Source organism: Epargyreus clarus, unplaced genomic scaffold, assembly GCF_041222505.1.
Source record: "Epargyreus clarus isolate Ecla_fem2 unplaced genomic scaffold, WU_Ecla_fem_2.2 ptg000005l, whole genome shotgun sequence".
Taxonomy (NCBI): Eukaryota; Metazoa; Arthropoda; class Insecta; order Lepidoptera; family Hesperiidae; genus Epargyreus; species Epargyreus clarus.
Genome location: NW_027332213.1, coordinates 8,936,121 through 8,952,155, shown reverse-complemented (window position 1 = coordinate 8,952,155; position 16,035 = coordinate 8,936,121). Strand labels below are relative to the sequence as shown.

General features: G+C 33.8%; 1 protein-coding gene across 1 annotated transcript; it reads left to right on the top strand.

Annotated features, from left to right (window-relative positions):
* The first annotated feature begins 7,074 nt into the window (after positions 1–7,074).
* On the top strand, positions 7,075–14,838 carry LOC140742247 (luciferin 4-monooxygenase-like). Its single transcript, XM_073073098.1, has 9 exons — positions 7,075–7,283; positions 7,653–7,860; positions 7,941–8,256; positions 8,655–8,814; positions 10,101–10,246; positions 11,574–11,706; positions 12,273–12,494; positions 13,151–13,318; positions 14,600–14,838. Exons 1-9 carry the CDS (start codon positions 7,167–7,169, stop codon positions 14,717–14,719), a joined length of 1,590 nt encoding a protein of 529 aa, XP_072929199.1. The 5' UTR covers positions 7,075–7,166; the 3' UTR covers positions 14,720–14,838.
* The last annotated feature ends 1,197 nt before the right edge of the window (positions 14,839–16,035 follow it).

Genomic DNA, 16,035 nt, shown 5'->3' with positions numbered 1-16,035 from the left:
AAATGTGACATAATCATAAATGATTTTCACGTACGATATAACACTTCTGCTTATATCTGCTTTTCCGTGAATTTTATTTCAAGTATAGTTATATTTTATTTCCGCAAAATCAGGTAAGGCCTCTCTCTCCACGATTTTCGGAACTACGTAATACTGAAATATATTGCCAAGTAAAATAATGAAATCAGTCTTCATCTATTCAAACTTTCAATATAATTTAGTACTAGCTAACCCAGCAAACTTTGTGTTGCCATATAAATAAAAAAAACTTAAGGGTGAACAACCCTTATCACTTAGGGGTATGAAAATTAGATAGTAGCCAATTCTCAGACCTACTGAATATGCATATAAAATTTCATGAAAATCGGTAAAGCCGTTTCGGAGGAGTACGGTAACTAACATTGTGACACGAAAATTTTATATATAAGCTAATACTACGAGTATATATAAATTTATTTTATTCCACAAACTTGTGAAACGTACAAATATATTTAATCTAAAGTTACTGAACCTATGTATTGTTGAATAGAATTCCAGAATAATCTTCATAGTGCATCTGTGTCAAGTTAAGAAACAAATAACTACTTTTGAATCCATATGAGATAGCGGAAACTATGGCGAAATCTAGGATAAACTCGAGTCAACAAACTAATAGTTCATTGTATGGTAAGTAACTTTTAATTGAAATGCTACTGACCAATCAAAAGTTTCACTCAGATTGTTAAAAATTTTTCAGCAGAAAAGATTTTGTATAGAGAAAAATAAAACTTTTAACAATGTTACCGACATAAATAATGGATATATAATAACTTTTCAAATAAATCGATGCATTTTGTGTTCTTATTAATATTTTTTTTTCTTTATAAAGCTATACCATACCTTGTAATACGATTCCTATTTTAATAATCTGTATAACAAAACAGATATACATAAATATACAACCATTACATAAAGCCGACCTTACCTGTGGGTCTGTGGCTCACCACAAGTACGTTGCTTCCATGAGGCCTATGTTAGAACACAACACACCGGACCACAAAGGTTTGTAATCAACCCATCATATCCCACTGCTGGGACTCTACTCTCAGAGAGTCACTATGTAATTTAAGGTGATGGCCAAATGTAAATTCGTAAAATCCATATAGTGATAATTAATTTCTAAACAGTGATTGCCTAGTGGTTAAGAAACGCGGCCACTTGAGCGACAGGTCCGAGGTTCAAATCCAATATTAAAAGTTAATTATCACTTGCTTAAACGGTGAAGATACCTGCATACCTGAGAATGAATATGTCTACCAAATCGCACTTGGCCAGCCTGGTGGACTATGGCCTAATCCTTCTCATTATGAGAAGAGACCCGTGCCCAGTGGCAGTGGTATAGTAACGGGTTGATGATGATGATGATGATGATGAATTTCTAATACGCTCAGAACTTGGAAAAAATGGAAATACGTGTCTGAGATTCAAACCTCGAATTTCCTGTAATAAAATCTGTTTTATATAAATATGACGTAATGAGAAATAATGTATGTACTTATAGAACCTTATGGTTTCAGTTATCCTCTCAAAATATACGCAAACTATACCCAACTACACTCAAAGTAACCAATAAAGCAAATTATGCGAGCAAAGAGCATGTTTTGGTGTGAGTAATATATCAGGAAATTAGGTTACTGAAGTGAAAACGTACGAGTAAATAAAATTTATTTTAAGTGAACTAAATTAATGTATCTACAATTATTTCACTGATAATGTAATTCATTTACATTTTAATAGAGATAGCAAACATAATTTATGTATGTAGGCCTTATGCCTAGTTACCACAGAAACAAATGAACATTTTCTATTTATGCAATAAACTGTAAAAATACTATAATTTGCAAAGTAAAAAAACTGAGAAGGTTCTCAGTACAAATCACCTTTCATTTCATCTTTACACCAAAGAGTTACCAAATATTTACAGTGTTATCTACTCGTAGTATACAGTCTCTGTAAAAATTTGCAAAGTGTATTCCTTATAAAGTAAAATATTCTGCGGGATAGCATTTTGTAATACCTAAGCTTTACATTTTATTTTATAGTTTTACATAATATATATATCGTAGTCATTTAAAAATGATTTTTTTTTATAATATAGGAGTAGCAGACGAGCATGCAGTTCACCTGATGGTAAGTGGCTACTGCCGCCCATGGACATCTGTAATCAACCCCAGATTGGATTAAATATTCCTACCTGAGGTCGGCCACAGATGCGCCGCTACCCCTGAGAACTAAGCTGGAACGCCTCGGAAAAGTATGTCTCCCTTACCACACCCTTCAAAACGGAACACAGCAGCGTCTCACACTGCTGTTATAAGGCAGAAATAGGTGTGGCGGTGGTGCCGCCGTAGTCAAACCACAAAGGATTCTACCACCTTAAATGTTTTAAAATTAAATTAAATAATTGATAAATAAAGTTTAAGGAATGCCCAAAAATATTATGTTTTAATTGTCCGTAGGTTTTATATCTAATAGTACAATGTTTTTATAGAACGCCTTAACAGTTTAAAACGAAATTTATTGCCTTTTTGGTAACATACCTACGAAAAGCATATGTATAAAATATGCATGCTTTCACTGAGTATTTTAATAACTTGGAGTGTAGAAATGTAATTTACACTCTAAACTACTTTGTTATTTCTAAGAAGGATGTGAAGCTTTAGTCCCAAGGAAGTAAAAGCCGACCTATACATGATACTTCCAAGAAACGCTTCTATTTCGCCGCTTCTAATTGTTGCTACGTCAGATACATATGGGAGGTATTAGTATAGTGACGACGTGATGAAATATTAAACGATGTACGAAAAAGGATATGGAAGCAGATATTAATCGACTTATCAGAAAATTCGCCTTGCTCTTTTCTAAGCCTTAGAGTTTTCTTAATAATATCTTCCTGCATATTCTTTGGTTATATGAAGCTTCTGATACAGCTAGTATTTTTTTTATAATATAGGAGTAGCAGTCGAGCATGTCCACCTGATGGTATGTGGCTACTGCCGCCCATAGACATCTGTTATCAACCCCCGATAGGATTAAATATTCCTACCTGAGGTCGGCCACAGATGCGCCACTACCCCTGAAGACTAAGCTGGAACGCCTCGGAAAAGTCTGTCTCCCTTACCACACCCTTCAAAACGGAACACAGCAGCGCCTAACACTGCTGTTATTTGGTAGAAATAGGTGTGGCGGTGGTGCCGCCGGATTCGAACCACAAAGGATTCTACCATCTTGAAATAGTATAATAGCAATAGTTATTATATCGGTTTAGAAATCTTTATTCTCAAAAGAATTTACATTCACTTATAATGAGAACTTATCTAAACTTAAAATTAAGTACAATATTCGGCGTGCGTACAAATAGGTTATCTTAAAATATCTTAAATGTTATATTCACATTACTAAACATTTACAATGTGGGTAGTTTTGTAAAATGCAAGGTATACGAAGCGCATGCGACGATAAATTACACGGATGCAGAGTGACTAGAAGCGGCTTGGTACGCAGTAAGTATTTTGGTTTGTAATTAAAGTTTTGTATTTTAATTTTTACTTTACATTTTATTTATCTTTTATTTATTTATTTTAATTATATTATTTTTTATTTGTGTTTTATATATATGTATACGACTGTAAATAGTTTTTATTTTAATTTTTAATTGGTTTGTTTTTTATTATTATTATTATTTTTATTTTGCACTATACAAAATATTTTCTGTGTTTATTTTTTTTTTCTTTTAAATTTTATTTTTACTATCATTAATTATATTACAAATTTTACTTTCTTTATTTACTTTATTATTTTTGGTGAATTAAATGTAATTTAAGTAGTTTTTTAAAAACGTAAATTTTTTGCTTGTTTAATATTATTAGGTAATTTGTTATATAATTTTGCTCCATTATAAGTTATATTATTTTTGCCAAACTTGGTTCTTGTTTTACTTAATATTAAATTATTTACACTTCTTAGTCTTTTTAGGTACGGATGATCTTTTTTAATATTAAATGTAATGTTAGTATGTATTTCGTTGGAAAGTATTTTATATATTAGAACACACGTGTTATACTCATAAGTTTGAATTATGTCCATTAATTTAGTTTCTTTATATATTCGTGATGTTGGTGTGAGATAATCATAATGAAATAGTGTTTTAATAAGTTTATTTTGCGATATTTGTAACGAATTAATGTGAGTTTTAGCTGCGGAGCCCCAGATTTCAGCCAGATAATCGATATGTGGTTTAACTAGTGAATAATATATTGTAAATCTAACATCTCTCGGTAAACATCGAACAATACCTCGGAGTGCGCCTGTTAAAGATTTTAATTTGGATTTTATCTTCTCTATTTGTGGTTTCCAGGTTAATTGGTTATCAAGTATAAGTCCTAAATACTTCTGAGTACACGTCCTATATATTTTTTATTGTTAATTTGGAGTGGTTCAAACTTATTAATTTTTTTATTTTTGGCTGCAAATATTACAAAATTCGTTTTTTCTGTATTTATAGTTAATAAATTACTATGAAACCAGATGTTGAGGAGATTTAGATCTTTTTGTGCTTGATCAATAATTGATTCTATTTTTATCAACTGAATACATCATTTTTAAGCTAACCCAGTATGCGCAATCCATTGTGGCATTGTGAACATATTAATAAATATTGAATTTCCCAGTACACGTTGAAATCACCAATCCATTACCTGTTACGGTTTAGAAATAGGCGATATAATTCAGAAGTCCGTCGCATTTCCAATAACTGGGTCACTTATCGGTAGCCCAGTGCCAATAAAATTTTCAGATCGGAACTGTACGGAATTCATTACCACTCATTTGGAACTAAATTATAGAGTTTATCCCTTGTTCCGCTCGCACCGTACTCGTGTATCGCTGGGAACCTGAATAGAGGTAAGAACCACCGTTTCGATTAATATGTAACGAAGAACAATCTTGGTGCATTGGCCTTTATTGTCCCGACCAAATCGATATGTTACTTAGTAATTTAACGTATACGAGTTTTGCTCTGGTGAACTTCCAATCACATGAAACGTAAAAGCCGAAAGAGTAAACATCATACATTTTACATCACAAATGCGTCTTTGTGCGAAGGTGCTATGAGCGGTCCCCGAATCGTTTTCGGCAAAGGTGTAATATGGAGAGAAACTTTGACCTTTTTTCTTTTCAATTATTGCCCAGATTTCAAGTTTTACTCGTATTGGTAGGTATATTTCTTTTATTACGCTATTGGATATGTATTGAATATTTCAGGCGTTAAAGGCAGAAAAGTATAAGCAGTGATAGTGATTAAGAAACTCGGCCTCTCTATCGAGGTGTTCGAGGTTCAAATCCCAGGCACGAACCTCTGATTTCCCAAAATTATGTACGTATTAGAAACGATTATTACTTGCTTAAACGGTGAAGGAACCTGCGTACCTGAGAGATTTATAAAAAAAAATCCCAAAGATATGTGAAGTCTACTAATACGCACTTGGCCAGCGCGGTGGACTATGACTATGAGAGGAGACCCGTGCCCAGCAGTGGGACGATAATGGGTTGTTGATGATGATGAAAGGCACAAACAGTCATATATATTTTATGCCAAGCTACTTTATATATTAAAGATACCACAAATTATTAACAAACCAAAGTAGTCGTAATTCACTTATTAATGCATTCGTTACACCTTCATTCATTCATTCATTCGAATTACTTTTCATGTATTGCTTGTTGTGAATTTAAATTTGTTTAATTACTTTTACTTATTCCATGAAACATCACACGTACTAGTGATTCACAATTCTTTTCAGCTCTACAGTAAATTATAAAGTATGCGAATAGTATACTTACTTACCAACTGAACATATTTTTATTCTCTCCCGAATCCACTGAGGTGGAACTATTTCTGACTGTAACCAGCTGTTTATCAAACACTAGCTGACCCGGCAAACTTTGTATCGCCTTAAAATCTACTTATCAAATATATTACATGTAAAATATAGCGTACGTTACTCGTGGATAATGTAGCTTTCGAATGGTGCAAGAATTTTTTAAATCGGTCCAGTTGTTTTTGAGCCTATTCATTACAAACAAACATACAAACAAAGTTTTCCTCTTTATAATATTAGTGTAGATAAAGAATACTAAAGAATACCACTGAGGTGGCCGTCCAAACCAAACGTTAGTAATGCAACAAATAAGAGTATTTACAAAACAATGTGTGTCAAAACACATCAATCTATTTGCCCTATTTTTCAAGCTGCTATGGAAAATCTCTTTATGGCTATTATTCCTTATCGCGATTGTTGTTTGTCGAGCAGTAAAAAGGATTTCATCAGAGTGAAACCGTACCAGACTACTAGTTATAATGACACAATAATGTATGTATGTATATACTCGTATCTACAAACAAATCAGAAAATCACATTTCAACTAAATAAAAAAGGAAAACAAGCATTTACAAATAATTGTTATTAAAGAAAAAGTAACAATACTTTAAACAGGTGACCTTAAAAATACTCGTATTTATATTCAATCTAAAAATCATGACGTAGTTAGGGTCAGTTGTCACCGATCCTAGAGTTAAATTTGTTTTGCCTTTATAACCTGTAAGATCCTTCCCCATATTTTCAACAGGGCGTTATAGTCCTCCTTTTTAACTACCGTACCTTGTATGTATGTTTGCCCTTTTCATATTCTTACATTGAAAACTTGCTGTTTAACAAAACTAAAGACATTTGTTTTGTTGCTATTAATGCACTAATTTAACTGTTTTCTTTAAAAAATATCGACAAAATTGATAAATATGTCGAAACGTCTATGATTTCTCTACTGTTTATATAAACTCATGAATTTTATCTTATTGTTTGTATTGGTTTTATTAATATATATTATATTTCATAAAGTACAATGTGCGCTCGAACAAAGTCACAGGCCTTTTGTAGTACTGGTAATGAAGATAACAATAATTTGTTCCTTTAAATAGCGTGTAGATACTTACTATAAAAGAAGGGTTATAACGTAACCGAGTTATCAAGTCGCGGTTATTTGAGAGAAGTGCTAGACTGACAAACACGGTAACAGTGTTTGTTATTTTATTGTTATACAACAACATTCACTAATTAAATCAACAGAAAATGTTAACAAACGAGCTTTATATTTACGGTTGTCAAAATGTGCAGATACCGGCACATTTAAATTTTGGTAAATACATGCTGGACCAATTCCGGAAGATGAACAATGAAATTGCAGTGGTAAGGAAATTTATATTAACAAACATTTAATTGTGTTTGCGAAACATTCATTGTAAATTCATTTATATAAACGGCTCGCATTAAATTAATTATATTTATGACAAAGCAGACACTTGCACAATAAAATAGCTCTCGATTCAGCATAGTTATCATAATTTTACCAATTTGCCTTTTTAATTCAAGGTTAAAAATCGCGTAATCAATTTCAGGTAGATCTTTCTATTTAATAAAATTCATGAGTATCTCTAACGCTTAATAGTTTAGATACTCATGACTTTAATAACCATATTCAGAAGATACTGCATTCATAAGCCTAAATAGATAATAATATTTTTTTATATTTTTTTAACAATATCTTCTATTATACAGGAAAATGGTGATACAAAAGAGAAGTTAACATACAAGGAGCTCACCCAATGCGCTGTCAATCTCGCCACTTCACTTATGAACATGGGCGTCAAGAGAGGAGACATTGTGGCGGTCGGATCAGAAAAACGCAATACTTTTGTGCCGACGGTCCTCGCAATCGTATTCACTGGGGCGACATACACGCCGTACGATTTGAATGGCGGCAGAGGTACGAACACTTAATATCGTTTGACGTACTCCCGTTCAATTCTTTTATCGTCCAGGTTTAACATAAATTATTCCTTCCAGCCGCATTAAGGCATAAATTGTCGATAACACGACCAAAGTACTTCATTTGTTCAAAACTTTTTTGGGAAACGAATAGCGATGTACTAAACAGTTTTGAATGTATCAAAACGTATATTACACTTGACGATGCTCCAGCCACAGCGATTTCGGTTAAATCTTTGATTTCAAAAGAAGTTGATGTAAACAGATTTGAGCCGGCGAAGGTTGACGGGGCAAATGATACTGCTTTCATACTCTATTCATCTGGAACGACGGGGATGCCAAAAGGAGTGTGTCTCACGCATTTAAATTGTATTCTAAACAGTTTATGGGATGAGTAAGTTACAAATCTACACCTCAAAATAGAATTTATTTAATAGCTACACGTGTACCTTCACATAATTCTACGCTACGCGTTTCAGTTATTAGTAAGGAACTCTACATTTTCTCTACATGTCTCTTCAAATTACTCACATATGCAGGTCATCCAACAAACGTTTTAGTCATACGGTTTTTGACATTATAAACAAGTATTTAAATATTTATTTATACCTATTCATATTTTTTTCTTTGTGACTAACATAAACGCTAAAAACAGTGATGGTCATATTTCTTAATAGGTAGACATATATCGCGTTTTATTTATATTTTTTGTTTCTTTATTCGTTATATGGTATTTTTTTTATTTATAATTTTTTTGTTTGCTTGTTTTTTGATAGTTTATTTATTTTCTAGATTCAAAGACGAAGCCTTGAAAACTGTTTTCGTTTTCGGAGAATGGTATCACAATTATGATACGTTTATGACTTACAAATTTCTGTCAGCTGGAAGAAAAGTGGTTTATGTAAATAATCTTACACAAGATGCAGTGCTACGATGCATTCAGGACTGCCAAGTGAGTTAATAAATATTATAAACACGATTTCTTTACTCAAAAACCATACTTTAGTTTTTTTTTTTTTATAATATAAGAATAGCAGACGAGCATGCAGTCCACCTGATGTGGCTACTGCCGCCCATGGACATCTGTAATCAACCTCAGATAGGATTAGATATTCCTACCTGAGGTCGGCCACAGATGCGCCGCTACCCCTGAGGACTAAGCTGGAACGCCTCGGAAAAGTCTGTCTCCCTTACCACACCCTTCAAACCGGAACACAGCAGCGCCTAACACTGCTGTTATTAGGTAGAAATAGGTGTGGCGGTGGTGCCGCCGGAGTTGAACCACAAAGGGTTCTACCACCTTTAAAAGTTTACCTTTAGTGTTATTTATATAATACTATCGGAAATTAATAATACCGTAAGCGTCTAAAAAGAGCTAAAATCCGTGCATCGATGATACATCTTTGTTACAGAAAAACCGAAAACATATTTACATAAATTTTAATCGACTACTTTACAGTTATTCATATTTTGCAAATATTTTCAACGTACAAAAATTCAAAGTAAGCAATTTTATTATATGACTAGAAATCAAAATATACTTTCCATGTTACACGTATCTTGGCCCCTGACACAAAATGTAACACCGAGCTGACAGCCCATCAGATGACTAACAGCGGCAGTGCGTCACGATGAAAGGCGAACTAGCCCCTATACGAACATTGATTATTCCCAGTATGTCAAACACAGCAGCGCTAAGAAAATTGCCGTATTAGAGGAAAGCTAGCCAGGCTGGACGTCTTGTATTATTAATCGTGTCGGGCTTATGAGAGTGTAGGCATATAAACTTCGCTCAAAATTTTGCGCAATAAGTAATGCTTTAATTTCACCACTTATTTTTATTGTAATTTGGATTGGATTTGAAAAATATATGAAATACTATATAAACTATATAAATTGAAAGGTGTGTAGCAAGGGTGTAAAAAATATTATTAACATTAATTATTTATCACTGGCTTTATCGTTGAAGTTGAACACCCTGAGGAAACCCGCACACCTTTTAAAAATGATTTCTCAATTACATGTGAAGTCTATCAAAGTACACTTGCCCAGCATGATAGATTGTGGTCTAAATCTCTCCTTCTATGAAGGAGAGCTTTAGAGCTTGCCCAGCAGTGGGACAGTAGTAAGCTAACCCACTGCTGAGTAACACACAGCCATGACGAAACTATTGAATTACTTATCCATGTTGAACGCAAAGACATTTAGTATTATTTTAACAGTCATATTTTCTTTCAGGTCAACATAGCTATGCTTGTTCCATCACATGTGGGCTACATGTCCAAAGCAGAGAATATACACAAGTATAACCTGGATTCTCTCAAAATAATTTACTCCCGCTCTTCGCCACTACATAGCAAGATTGTACAGAGATTGAGGCAAATGTGAGTGGTATTCGATACTTTTAGACCGGCGTTCCATATGTTTTCATTTTCGTTCATTGGTTTCCGACGCTACTTTTACTACTTTTACAAGAATTTAAAGGAATAAACTATAACTATTAAGAAATATACTTTAGCTAGCATATAAACCAAGGTTTGTATATAAATTAAAATCACTCTTAAACTAAAAGCGACTATGTTAAACCAAATAAAATCAACTTCACAAAATATAAAATACCTACAGTGTCTTGTCACTGGTTCTTGTATCATGGACGGTTCTCGATAGAATGTCCTTGATTTTGTACTTGGGGATACTTAAACTGGTAAAAGCTATGTTTTATCCCGGAAAAAACAAAAGTTTCCCGAGGGATAAAGATGTAAAACCGTGGGCAGTGCCTCGGGGCAGATGTCCTGTATCAACCCTACGAGTAAATCTTGATCCCACTATTGTTCTATTTCCTGGCATATGTATGTTATGCATAACAATAAATGACATAAATGGATGATGTAGATATGTACCTACTAATTTTTTATTCATACTATTCTTATCTAACAATGTTATAAATGCAAAAGTAACTCAATTTGACTATTAAATTTTCAAGTTATCCTTGAACTAATTATAATGAAATTTGACATACAAATAGAAAACTATTTGCATATAAAATTTATAGGCCTAAAAAGGCCTGGCCAAGTTTATAGATAGTCTTTTATTCAAAATGAACATCTGCGGAGTGAAAGTAGCTTCAGTAATAACAATATACGAGTAGAGTAAGTTACATATTTTTATATCTTAGAATTGCGCTTAAGATGTTACGGGAATGTATTAAGTTAACGTTATAATAGGTATAGATACACGTGTAACGTAGCTAATTTGCCATTAAAGTCTGCCGAAAATGGAGTAAGCGTTTCTAAGAATATCATAATTAGTCGAATCAGCCTCATAAATAACTTGTCAATTACTGTAACGCGGTAACTTTACAAAATAATAATTGGCCAATTGCGAGCCAAAATCACACGGATGGTGCCGTACCACCAATTTTTATTTATTAAATTTAATTTAATGTACGAGTATTTGTCATAGGAACTATAGAAGCAAATGCATTGTGAAAATTGTGAAAAGTGCTGAACATTTTTCTTCTATGGAGACCCTCTCATATACTCAGCTTTTAGCTTAGCTTTTTTTGCTATTTGTTGTTATAGCGCCCACAGTTATACTAAAAATGTCAAGTGTCTAATTACTATCGTCCAAGAGACCAACGGAACGGAATCCTAAAATTACGTATGAATTTTGAACTTATATGTATAACTAAGCACTATCTTAATATTATAGGCTTCCTAAGCTACAAGATGTCTTACAAGGATACGGCATGACTGAATGTGGTGAGTTAACTTCGGAAAATTGGGGCACTAAAGGCTCCAAGTCGGGGAGCGTTGGCATGGCTTCGCCGGGTATAACTTTGAAGGTAAAGTTTACTTAAGATTAACGAGATATCATTACATGAATTTATTTAAGCTCGATGTAGCACCAATTTAACCACACCAACAACTTGGTAAGTTTCGTTTACGTAATGTTTATGTTTCATTCCATAGTTTAAATTGTACCTACAATATTATGGAATACAATTGAGATATTATTACATATAGTTACTCAATTTACAAAGAAAGAAAATTATTAATTGTGTGTAGGTATATTTTTACATTTCTATAATATTTATCTTTTCTATATACATGCAGCTTCAAATTAATGAAACTTAGGGTGCTGCTTTAAGATATGTTCCTTCAAAAATATTTTTTTATAAAAAAATATATAACTATTTTTAAATTTTACACTTTATTATTTAACTGCTCATTCTGAGAGGAGACCCGTGCCCAGCAGTGGGACGATAATGGGTTGGTGATGATGATGATGATTTAACTTGTGATGATGTCTCTAAATAGCTCACCACCATCCTACCTATAGCACTGATAATTTAAATTTACTGCGTAATTTTTAATAATAAATAGTTCGGTATTATATGAACGTTTTCAGATATCAGATCCGGAAACGAACAAAACTCTAGGTCCCAATAAACATGGAGAGATTCGTATAACCGGACCGGTCCTTATGAAGGGCTATATTGGAGTCGACCCCTCGACTTATTTAGATCCGGAAGGGTTCTTTAAAACGGGAGATCTCGGCTACTATGACGACGATAAATATTTCTACATCGTCGACAGACTGAAGGAAATGATTTCGTACGACGGATATAAGGTTATTATATGTTTAAAATGAATCATTTGATATATTTTGTAAACAAACATGTTTTATGGTTACTACATACTAGTACTGCAATAATACAAAAATAACAGACATCTACTTGATATCGAAAAACCTGGTGGCTTACCCTTACTATGAGTTTTTACGTTTTGACAAATATGACTGTTTTGGTATTTGTTTACGTATTTGCCCATACAATTTCCAATCAGCGCCCTTAGCGGATTGTATCAGAACTTGGAAATTGTATGGGCCAATGCGTAAACAAATACCAAAACAGTCATATTTGTGAAAACGTAAAAACTCATGGAAAGGTTACTGTATTTATAAGTTTCAACGACTGATATATCTTTACACTGAAAACCCCTTCTGATCAAAATACCAATACCCAATACAATAAAGGAAAAAATATTGGATTTGAATTGTAATATTTTTGTTTTGTATAAAAATTAAATAGCAAGCTTACCATAAGTTGGACTGCATTCTCGCAGTCCAACTTATGGTAAGTCACTACCGCCCATTGACATCTATTCCCAACTCTAAGAGTTCTACCTGAAGTCGATCACAGGTGCTTTGCCACAATAAGACTAAGATGATCGCCTCTATAAAGTCCGTCGTTAACTAAAAAAATAAAAAATATTATACCATTACAGATAGCTCCGCTAGAGCTGGAGACGATACTGCTATTACACCCAGATGTACGCGAAGCAGGTGTAGTCGGTAAGCCGGTGCAGTACGGCGAGGAACCCACAGCATTTGTTGTGAGGCAACCGGGCTCCAATATAACTGAGAAAGAACTCGTTGACTACGTAGCTTCAGAGGTAAAAAACCAAACTGGTAAAATAACTCTACTCCATTTTACATTTCCTTACCTGACCATAGAACCAACCCAAAACCTCCAGTTTAGCAATATACATTGTGTCATACGAGTAATCTAAATATTGAAAATAAATATCTCTGTTTCTATAGGTTGTCTCTAGTATTAGAAATAAGTAATAGAATAAAAAAATAGAAATTAATTATCACTTGCTTAAACGGTGAAGAAATATATCATGAAGAAACCTGCATACCTGAGTGATTTATATAAAAAAAATCTTCTACCAATACGCACTAGGCCAGCGCGATGGACAGCCTTACTTTGGCAGGGTATCCCCTGTATACGGTATCACCGTAGCCCTATTCTGGTCCCGGGACTACAGGGACAATAATGGCACTACCAATGAATACGAACACACCTTGTAGATATCACTACAATATATAGCCATCATATTTCCAGTGCTGAGATTTGATTTCAACCGTTTTTTATAATACAGGAGTAGCGGATGCAGTCCACCTGATGGTAAGTAGCTACTGCCGCCCATAGACATCTGTAATCAATTACGTATAGGATTAGTTATTCCTACCTGGGGTCGGCCAAAGATGCACCGCTACCTTTAAGGACTTAGCTGGAACCCCTCGGAAAAGTATATCGCCCTTAGCGACAACATTTGAACAATGAAATAAAGCTACTCACATAATTATACATGGCATTCGAGCTTAGCCCTCAGTGGTAGCACATTTATAATGGACTTATGTTCTAACCGTTCACGGACGGAAGTCGCTAATTAACATCTGGTGGACTGTGTTATGTCCATTCATCATGACTAAAATTAGCTGAGTGTCAACGCGAATGAATCCAAAAGTTATTTATAACTATGTAAAAATTAAATATAGTATTTCGACATCGAATTATATATTTATAATTTACTTGAATAACAATAAAATAATTGGCCAAGTGCAAGTCGAACCCGCACCCAGAGGGTTTCGTACTACCATTTTTTTTATTTCTAATATTTGTGTAGGCATTAGCAGCCATTGAAGTCCATACATTGTGAAAATTTGAACTATCTACCGAAAATGGTATAACGGACAGATGGACAGACGGACAGACAACAGTCTTAGTAATAGGGTTCCGTATTAGATACGGAACTAAAAATAATGAAGTCTGCAAAAGACGTTCACGATATTTTTCCTGAGTTATCAAAACAAGAGATATAAAAATCTTCCACCTTTCGAATACATTATGATAAATCGATAAGGAGTAACTAATGAATCTTTTTCAGGTTTCCCCATTCATGCAATTAAGAGGTGGGGTTAAATTTATTGAAAAGATACCAAGAAATCCGAGAGGGAAGATTCTGCGGCGAACGTTAAGAGAAATGCTGAGTCAATTCCCCCAATGAAATAATTGTCTTACACAGCCTGCATTTTTCTTCCTTGTCTAATGCACCATTAAGTTCCCTTATTTTGTTAAACCACAAACAATTCATTCATACAAATAAATATTACATAAAACAATTAACGCTTTGTTTACTTTGTCACGTAGATAAACGTAGTAAATCTCATTATCAATCAATTACACTATTGAACGGAGAGGTCAATGGATCTATTTATGGAACCATATCGTAACAATTGGATCATACATTTATAATAAGTATATGAAAACTGTTATGACAACAGACCACACGCAATTTTCAACCAGTACACAATAGTATCTTCATATCTTCATTCCTTATTGTTAATATAAATAAACTTTTATATGGACTACTGTTATTATTAGAATATCGTTTGAACGTATTTCAATTAAAAGGATCCAGCCCAAACAAAGATAGTTTTTTTTTATAATATAGGAGTAGCAGACGAGCATACAGTCCATCTGGTAAGTGGCTACTGCCGCCCATGGACATCTGTAATCAACCCCAGATAGGATCAGATATCCACCTAAGGTCGGCCACAGATGCGCCGCTACCCCTGAGGACTAAGCTGGAACGCCTCGGAAAAGTCTGTCTCCCTTACGACACCCTTCAAACCGGAACACAGCAGCGCCTAACACTGCTGTTATTAGATAGAAATAGGTGTGGCGGGGGTGCCGCCGGATTCGAATCACAAAGGGTTCCACCACCTTAGTTTTGTAATATTAATGTTTTAATTTCATTAAAAAATAAATAAGATGTTATACGTGAGGTTTGGTAAAATATTTAGAGAGCGTCATATTAGTTTATATTTTACATGACTTTATTCTCGTAATATTAAAAGTTTTACTACAAACAGACATAATCACACAAGTCTATTTCGGTCATATTACTTTTTTATTTAAGTAAGCCCTATTTATCTTTCAGGACCATTTTAGAAATCCAACTTAGTAACTATATGAATTATTTCCCTTTCAAAACTCCAAGTCAAGAAAAAAAACAAAAGGTTATTTCTAAAACATTCTATAATAAAATTTGCATTGTCATTTTTAATGAAAATGCTTTAACATTTAAATTGACTGGTTCTACCTCGGAGCAATTTAGCTCGTAGCTCTTCCCGAGAATGGTCCCTGCGGTCTGTAATAGGTTTCTTAAAAGGAAATCGAGTTAAACAGGCGTGATTGACTTAATTGTGGCAAAGCTTTATTTCCCCAGATTAAAGGAACGCATTCGAGATTGGACTAACTAGATTAGTATTTCTTGGAAAAAAGGAAAGAAGATTGCGAGAGCGGCCAATATTCGCGAGG

What these genes read in the sequence shown, in the direction of transcription:
- LOC140742247 (XM_073073098.1), top strand. Translation starts at nt 7,167, where the DNA reads ATGTTAACAAACGAGCTTTATATTTACGGTTGTCAAAATGTGCAGATA. An exon ending in CTAAACAGTTTATGGGATGA is followed by an intron (nt 8,257 to 8,654) that starts GTAAGTTACAAA and finishes TTTATTTTCTAG; the next exon opens with ATTCAAAGACGAAGCCTTGA. An exon ending in GATGCATTCAGGACTGCCAA is followed by an intron (nt 8,815 to 10,100) that starts GTGAGTTAATAA and finishes ATTTTCTTTCAG; the next exon opens with GTCAACATAGCTATGCTTGT.